Genomic DNA, 8,507 nt, shown 5'->3' with positions numbered 1-8,507 from the left:
CCGTGGCAGATTCCCCAATCACATAAATATCTCTTTTTTCTAATTTGTTTTTTGGTCAAAATCAGATAAATGATCTCTAGTTCTGTTTGAAGTGTGTTACAGTATTCACAATATCCTGCAACTCCCCGAAACCAAGTTCTAAAATCATCTCTGGTAATCCTATAGGTGAGGACTGTTACATATGTGTTCTTTCAACTGGTGCAGACCATGTATAGAGTAAGTAAAACAAATTCCTTAATTTTATTTGTCTTTCCACGCCCGTTTAAATTATAAACTTGTAAGTAAGTTTAAGCAGCAGCTTGCATCATCGTTCACGGCTTTTTTGGCCACGCTACAAGTCTCTTTTTATTTGAACAAATCATATTCGAGCCACTGTCAGATATTAAATATGGATATTTCTCCCAATGGGATTTTTTTTTAACAAAAAAAATTTAGATGAATTAGGTCTTCGGGCTTACCAGGGTCAGTACATGGCTCCAGACTCAAAGCGTTTATAGTGGTACTTACAAATCATCTACTAATAAGATCATCATATGGTAGCAGGATTAAACTTATGTTTTATAAATTATGAGCAAACTTCTTACCAATTAGATAAATTTATGTTGGCAATAGGAATTTAAATCGTAATTTGCTAAAGATATTAGTTTCCTTTAATAGATCCAACTTCCCCTGGTATCATCCTTCTTTCAACAGACTCAAACAGATGCGCGGGCATCTTAAAGTAGGCCCAATCAAACATTTTTCCCAATGCAAACACTTTTTTCGAATGTATTTGGCGCGGGACACAAACACAGGCTTTGTGCCTTCTTGAACTGGGCTGAGACAAAGCCTTTGTGCCATTAAGTATTTTGTATCTTTTAGCATGGGAAAAATAAAGAAAATATTTTGATGTGGAAAACTTACCAGTCCTTCTCATTAACATTATACTTGTTGTAGCCTTATATATATGTATACAAGTTATATGTAATATATACAATGAACCAATTTATGTAAATTAAAAAGTAATTAAAAGGTGATATATGTACAAAAAATATTTTTCTAAAATTATCTTTATTTATGGAGAGATTGAGTGGGAGAATAGAAAATGAGCGAGAAAAAGAGGTGAGAGACAGTTGTTTAACTATTGCAGTGACATAACAACGTATAAATTGTGCTTAAAAATGATAATAATTGTTTAAAATTTCAGACATCCTTTACTTATAAATAAGATTATGCCTGTCTACCCAAAAAAAATTGTATATTATATATTTTGTAAAACAAAGCTTTTAATACTTCTGTCTCTTTACGGTTGAAAAATTGTTAACCATAATAACTTACTAATCCATATAAATGAGACGTCACAAATAACATGAACGCGGTATAGCTCATTTAAGTAAATGATTTTTAATAAAACACGAGACATTCAGAGTAACGATGCTTTTTGTTTCTAAAAATATATAACTTTAATCCGGAAATTATTGAATAATTAATTTTTAAATAGGTATTTTTGGATTAGAATTTGGAGTAGTAAATTACATGAATGTACTAATGGTACATTCGATCTTTAATAAAAACTAGTGTGATATTTAATTTGGTTCTAAATATAAGATTCTAATTCATTTTGTCTCTTATTTATTGATTTTTTTAAGTAGTTTTTATAATAATTATACAAATAAAATATTTCATAAAAAAATAATTTATTATAAATAATTAACGTGATAAATTTTTTTTAATTTATTCAAATTATTCAACTAAAAAAATAAAAAAATAGTAATAAATAAACCAATATGGTGACGGAGCAGGGGTTGGGCCAGAGGGCTGCGAATATGCGCGTGGTGATGGTGGAAGATTCGTGGCCGATTCGCATCTTCCCTTCTCAATATTCGGTTCGTTTTTGTTTCCGTCCAAAAATTCAGAAATAGTTCCTTTCGTAACTGAATCAACCACCACCTTCTCATCGTATCATCGATTCTTCTATTTAAGCAAGCTCCTCTCTCTTCCCTTCTCACCTTAATTGCTCCTCCATTTCCGTTCAGGTTCTCTCTCTTTCCTTCTCTTTCTCACTCCCTCACCCACCACTGCTTCCTGATGACACTTGTAAATTCTCTGGCTTTAGATTGATATCGATTGATTTCCTTGGAGAGTTCGGTTTTATATGTTAATAGACGAATGACTGTATAAATTGTCAATGTGATGCTGCTCTATCTGCATATAGATAAATTTTCCTGCTTATCCCTATTGGGGGGCGGGGGGAATTTGGGACTCTTAAGTTGTAAAATAACCTAGATTATTGTCTGGCTCAAGAATGTTGTTTTCCCTTTTTGGGGTAATGTTGACTACTATAGACGGGGTGTAGGATAGTAACCCGATATAGCGTGACTTGGTTGTTGAGAATATAAGATGCATTAAGCAGGAATAATTGTTTAGCTCGCAACATCTTTCAGTAGTTTCAAATTGGTGTTTTAGTGTGTTTTAAACTGCTTATGTTTAATGAATATGCTCGAAGAGCTAAATTATTGCAATAACTTCGTATATATAGTCCCTACCTGATTGTGTTGCACTGTCACCCAAAAAAAAAAAAAAGAAGTCTGAACGGTATCGATCTAATTGTCTTATTCCCTATGCTTACATCATGTCACTAGTTTCAGTTTCGTTTCTGGCTTTTATAAGTACTTATGAGCTTCAACTTCCCATGGATAATGCTCATTTGGAGATTCTGGACCAGGCCCTTTCGTTGAAACTAGATTAAAAGAGAGGGAGGGGGGAGTGGGTTTTCCAAATTTCAGTTAGTTACATGAGAAAATCAATAAATAAATGCTAGCCCATTCACCCTATGAATCACAAATTACGTTTTCTAAATAAGTCATGGCACTTTTTGGGCTAGACTAAGTCGACCTAGTTTTGGATAGGTCTAATGATTTGAAATATACATTATCTATAAATTGTTAGTTGTGTGCCTTTTGTTCATAACTTTAAGATTGGGTTTTCTAGAAACCATAGGACATTGTAAATACTAATGATGATATTTTGTTCTACTGCAGAGCTATTGGCTTGCATCCAGCAATCTCCTTCCAACATCAAACTTGTACCAGCAAATTCTTGCTGGTGCAGAAATTAACCTGCATTATTGTAGGTGTGCATATGTGCCCTACGACTGCATTGAAATATAATAGAGCTCGAGCTCTACATGGTGTGCATGGGGTCCATGTGGATCCTCATTCTCCATTTTCATTGACAGAGACTGATCAAAATGGGAAATTTCAGTCATCAGCTTATGGAGCTTCATTTTTTGGTTCAAATCATCTTCTGTCATTGCAGTGAGTGGAATATTACCAATCATTTAACAAATTACCATTTTAAGTGATAGTCAATATTTGTGGCAGTCAAGCTTTGCAAAACATGCAAAATAACGTGCTACCTACCTATGTGTTCTCCAGACAGGCGTGGCAGCAAAGACCAGCTTGCTTGAGACCCATCAACTGTTGCACCAATGGTACTACTGAGATATTTTCTTGTGGTTTGAGTTTCTGTAATTTTTGTCCAGAAACCTTTCCAATCTCAATAATAAATGATGTGTTTGTTCCAATGTTGATTCCTTTCATCAGGTGATAATCATCTTGCTGAAAGAGTTGCTAACGTGGTCACTTCACTTCCTTTTATAGCTCTAGGATTTAATGCCCCTAGGTAGTATTCTCCTCTAAGCTTATTGTCCTTCTAGACTTGGAAATCATCTTACATATCTTATGAGTAATTAGTCATTATGTATCTCCAAATGTAGGAGGAATCTTAATTCCAAAATGTATGCTAATTCATTGATTGGAGTTGGAGTGGCCTCAAGCATGTACCATTGTTCAAGGGGAAAGTTGAGAAAATTCTTGAGATGGGTTGACTACACAATGATAGCAACAGCAACCGTTGTAAGTCACACATATATAGCTGAGAAATGCCGTTTCGCTACATTTTTATTGCCTCGAACATGCAAAAACCTGAAGCTGGACAATGTCGTGTTTTCTCCATCTTATATATATGTGTGTGTTTGTGTGTGTGTTCCTCTGCATAAATGTGAATTAGGATTATGCAAGTGATATATGGAAGTTCACTAAAAAGGTTTTAGTAGCCCATAGTATAGTCTCTTTTCTGGACACTGTTCAGAGGTGCTGTTAGATTTGATTTTCAAATATAGCTATGTTTAGCGAATTAATTCACTTGCTTCTCAATTTAAGGGGGACTCACTTTTAACTCAGAAAGTCAGTTTCTTTCTATAACTTTTAAAGAAGCAATTCATCCTTGATTGTTAATTTTTTTCACCATTTCCATCATGCGGAAAGCCCTATCTAAATGGCACCAAGTTTTTTTTTTCCAGCTTTTTTTTGGCCAATGTCATATTTCTTGATATTTTCTGTGCTGTATTCTGAGTAAGGATTATATGAAGGATCTATCGAAAATAGGATAATCAACCTAGCAGCCATTGTCTATTAATCTCTTCATCGGGCAGTGGTTAATACTGATCATTAATCTGCTTGATTATTTTCATTAAAACTGGGACAAAAAACGCCACAAAGGCACAAATTGGTTAAGTGAATACTAGGCTAAGCTAACTACTGGGAGGTTGAATAATAATCTTTAAGTTTAAATGACTAACACAGAAATGTAAAATTTATCTTTATCTTCATATCATTAATCACTCGATCTTAACAATGCAATTAAGATATTCTTGGTTGGCTTGTTTCAACTTTTGGTTTTAAGAACTTATCATGTGATACTTGACAGCTTATCCATTTCACCGCTTATAAGCAATAATTTATGTACTTACATTTCTAACCCATTAACTTAGGAAAGAAATATATCTGCTATAAGACTTTGTTGTTCATGTTTAACTTAATGAGCCATGAGAGCCACCACAGGCCTGAGTTGTTTTTGTCGTGATGAGGAAAGGAAAGGTGCTCTCAAGGTTGTTAAGATTGAGATGGTAAATCAGATCAGCTGAAGCATAAAAGATTGAATTGTAGGATCAGATCAATGATGGTGAGACCCTACTGCTCGAGGGAAAAAAATATGAACATATTTGCAGATTTTTTAGATAAGCATAAAACTAAGAAAATCTCATCATACCTCAAGAATACAAGTCAAAATTTGCAAAAGTAAAGGAAAATAAATCATATGCAAACCCAACTCATAAAATGCCAAAATAAAAGTAGCATTGCTTGATCCAAGAATCTTACAAGTTTGATCATAGTCCTTCCACAATCCTGGGTTTTGGGAGGTGGTGTCATAAGACCTCAGAATCTAACTAGCGATCCTGACCAACATGGTTTACTCCTATAATTTAAGAGAGGACTTGCTCTATTTTTTTCCGCTAACTAATCATTTGTGAGACAATAATTTAACATGGTGTCATTACAAGGCATTCTTGTCTTTTTCTCTTTTGTTATGCTGCTTATACACGTAAAAGATCACTTTTAACTTCTGGTTTTACTTTTGGGATTTCCATCTTAACCTGGGATGTCTTCAGAAACAGTTCCAGTGCCACTAGGGGATGCCTGTTGGCAAAGTTACTTTTATTTCCTCTTGAATGTTGAAGCATGTTCTTGTGCATGTATTGCATTCAGCATATTTAATTATTATTTCATATTGTTGTGCAGGCGTGGCAAATATAATGATTATTATGACATCAGTCAATAAATATTTTCTATACACCTTTATTTCTGATGTGGGCATGCATATGACACAATCTGAAATGCCTTCCCGACATTTTCATCACCACAACCCCTTTTGCAGTATTTTAGATTGCCAAATTGAAGATTACTTCAGGTTGCCCAGTCACTGAATCACTTTTGACAATGAAATCTTTCTACAGTGTCTGTCAAGGGCCCTGAGAAATGAGAATCCAAAGATGCTGATGGCGGCAACTGCTGTTTTTCTTCCTGTTCAACCATTGATGGTTTCACTTGTTCACACTGGGATGATGGAGGTAATTCATTTCTTATCCCTTCCTTTGATCTTGATTTATGACAATTTGGTTCCATTACCTTTTACAAGTAATACAACACTGGTTGCTCTAAAAGAACATAAAGGCCTAGTGAAACCTCTGACCTGAATTTTGGACCTTTTAATGGTCTGGTCCAAATTACATGATCTAATTACAGTCCAATCCAAATACAAACTTGATTATGATTTAACTGCTAATCACGTATGACATTTCAAGCTAGAATCAAGTTGCACTTGGTTTCAAGATTTTGCCTTTTTCTTTTTGGGTTTTTTTTTCTGGGGTTGAAACTTCTAATCACTGTCGTTTGATTTTTGCTGGGGGTCTAGATGGGGCCGGGAACTTGGTCATATTGAGCTTAACATAAACAGGGCCAACAAATTTGTGGCTTGAGTGGGGTTGGCCCTAGGGCCAACTTGGCAGCCCGACCCTCTCTTTGAACAAGAGGATAGAGTTGTATGAAAATTTTAGAGAAAATTAATTTTTTTGTCCTCTAACTTTTAACTTAGTCATGACTCAGTCTCTCAGCTTTTAACTCGGTTATAACTCAGTCCTTAATCTTTTCTCATTTAATAAATCAATCCTTAACATAACTAGCTCACCTTTGAGTCATCACCCCATAATCCTATACGGCAAAAGATGCTGCTGACTAGGTCCCAAAAAAGCTCCACGTTTCATCACTTCATCATCACTCCATCACCCATTCTCTCCCCTCTTTCCCTGAGGTATGTCGAAAAACAAGAGGAGGCAAAGATGATATTATTCCACTATATATATAAATAAACCTGTTAGTTTTTAAATGAAAATAGGATGGTAGGACAATATTGGAAGTATTTTAATGATTGAAGGAATAAACTGAATCAAGTGTTTTGTGAAGGATAAAAATGAAAAGACGTCCATCTGTCTGTGTCTTTCCATCTAGAGAAGAATAGAGTATTCCTGATATATATATATATATATATATATATATATATATATAGGCCTTGTTACTCTATAAAGAGAATGAATTTTATGCAGGTAGCATTTGCTAAAAGGGCAGTGAAAGATCCGGACCTGAGGATAGCCCACAATGTGCATAAGATGTCATCGTTGCTGGGTGGTGTGCTTTTCATAGCCGACGATCTATATCCCGAAACTCCATACCTTCATGCTGCTTGGCATCTTGCTGCAGCTCTGGGTGTAGGTACCTGCAACAAGCTTCTGGAATAGAAAGCTGCCAATCATGCAGCTTATGAAACATTCATCAACAATATTTGTCGATATAACCGTTATGATGCGCTTGGATTAGAAAGGGCATTTGTATTAGATTATTAGATCCTCCACATTCATCAACGATCAGATGTAGTTTTGTTATCCTTTATTGTAATCTTATTGATGAGTTTATGATGTTGTATTGTAACTTTTGAGACTATCGAATCTTCTCCCTTAAAGGGACAAGTTTAAATTATATGTTTTAATTATTTTTAAATTTATGATACTTTCATGGATGTTTATATTCTTGTGATATTCTTTTTCACGTTATCACTGGGATAGTTTGTGCTGGACACTATTCTTTATTTATTTGAAACATCCAGACAAGAAAGTTAGTTGTTCAAAACAGTTAAAAGAAAAGTATGATATGAAACGATGAGGAAGAAGGGAGAAACACAATACAATTCTAATGTTTTAGGACTTTAAAAACAACTTTTTAATCACAAGGCTTCAAATCCTTGTAGAATCAAATGCATTGTGTTAGTAACAGTATGAATGAAGGAGCTAGTGAATTAAGTTTGTTGTTAAACCAACTAATAATCATATAGAGACGAAAACAGCGTTAAGCTAGTGATCTTCACGCATGACTCTAAACTCTTTATAGGGCTATGTACCAGTTATCAGCTTTTTGATTCCCTTCATTCAAAAGCTTTTGCCGTTAGAAGTCGCTATCAAGCTATTCACCACACGCAGTGTCTAGTGTGCATATATAGTAATATTGTACTGTGTCAATGTATAATATATATAGAGAGAGAGAGTTAGGTGTCATTTTTTTTTGGCTAAAATATATGTATCATTCTATTAGAAGTAATCCTATTTGAGGCATTGTCAAGCATTAAATGTGAGCACTTCTCCGAGCACGGATTTAAACTTTAGTTTGCCACATTGTGAGGGACTAACTCCTTCTGCTAGACCCAGCTCCTATTAGTGTGAGGTGTCATATCTGGAGAGAGTAGCTTTCAATGAAGAAAACGAACTGTGAAAGCCTTGATATACGATGCTGAAGGCACTGTTAATGAACAATATTTAAGTAGCTTTTGCTGCATTCGTTGATCTCAGAAAAATACGTTCTTTTTTATTGGACAAAAATTAAAAAATACAATTATACCTTCTTTTTTTTTCTGTTTTCTTTCTTTCTCTACATGTAGGCCGGTATATATATTTCACATGTCTATTACTGATTCGATCTTCCTCCTAAAATTTTGTATACACATACGCACATACTTGATATATGGAACCTATCCAGGTTAAGACGATGCATCTATTTTAAGTAAAATATAACGACTTCTCC

The 8,507-nt window shown here is 34.6% G+C and overlaps 1 protein-coding gene across 1 annotated transcript; it reads left to right on the top strand.

Annotated features, from left to right (window-relative positions):
• Positions 1–1,823: 1,823 nt before the first annotated feature.
• LOC114717188 (uncharacterized) lies at positions 1,824–7,458 on the top strand. Its single transcript, XM_028902289.1, has 7 exons — positions 1,824–2,015; positions 3,021–3,296; positions 3,417–3,472; positions 3,585–3,663; positions 3,758–3,896; positions 5,837–5,950; positions 6,983–7,458. Exons 2-7 carry the CDS (start codon positions 3,121–3,123, stop codon positions 7,172–7,174), a joined length of 756 nt encoding a protein of 251 aa, XP_028758122.1. The 5' UTR covers positions 1,824–2,015; positions 3,021–3,120; the 3' UTR covers positions 7,175–7,458.
• The last annotated feature ends 1,049 nt before the right edge of the window (positions 7,459–8,507 follow it).

This window comes from Neltuma alba, unplaced genomic scaffold, assembly GCF_004799145.2.
Source record: "Neltuma alba isolate B1F8T4 unplaced genomic scaffold, ASM479914v2 tig00002128_pilon, whole genome shotgun sequence".
In the NCBI taxonomy this organism is placed as follows: Eukaryota; Viridiplantae; Streptophyta; class Magnoliopsida; order Fabales; family Fabaceae; genus Neltuma; species Neltuma alba.
The sequence above is the reverse complement of the archived record's forward strand: the minus strand, read 5'-3'. Positions and strand labels throughout refer to the sequence as shown.

What these genes read in the sequence shown, in the direction of transcription:
- LOC114717188 (XM_028902289.1), top strand. Translation starts at nt 3,121, where the DNA reads ATGTGCCCTACGACTGCATTGAAATATAATAGAGCTCGAGCTCTACAT. An exon ending in TGATAGCAACAGCAACCGTT is followed by an intron (nt 3,897 to 5,836) that starts GTAAGTCACACA and finishes ATCTTTCTACAG; the next exon opens with TGTCTGTCAAGGGCCCTGAG. An exon ending in TTCACACTGGGATGATGGAG is followed by an intron (nt 5,951 to 6,982) that starts GTAATTCATTTC and finishes AATTTTATGCAG; the next exon opens with GTAGCATTTGCTAAAAGGGC.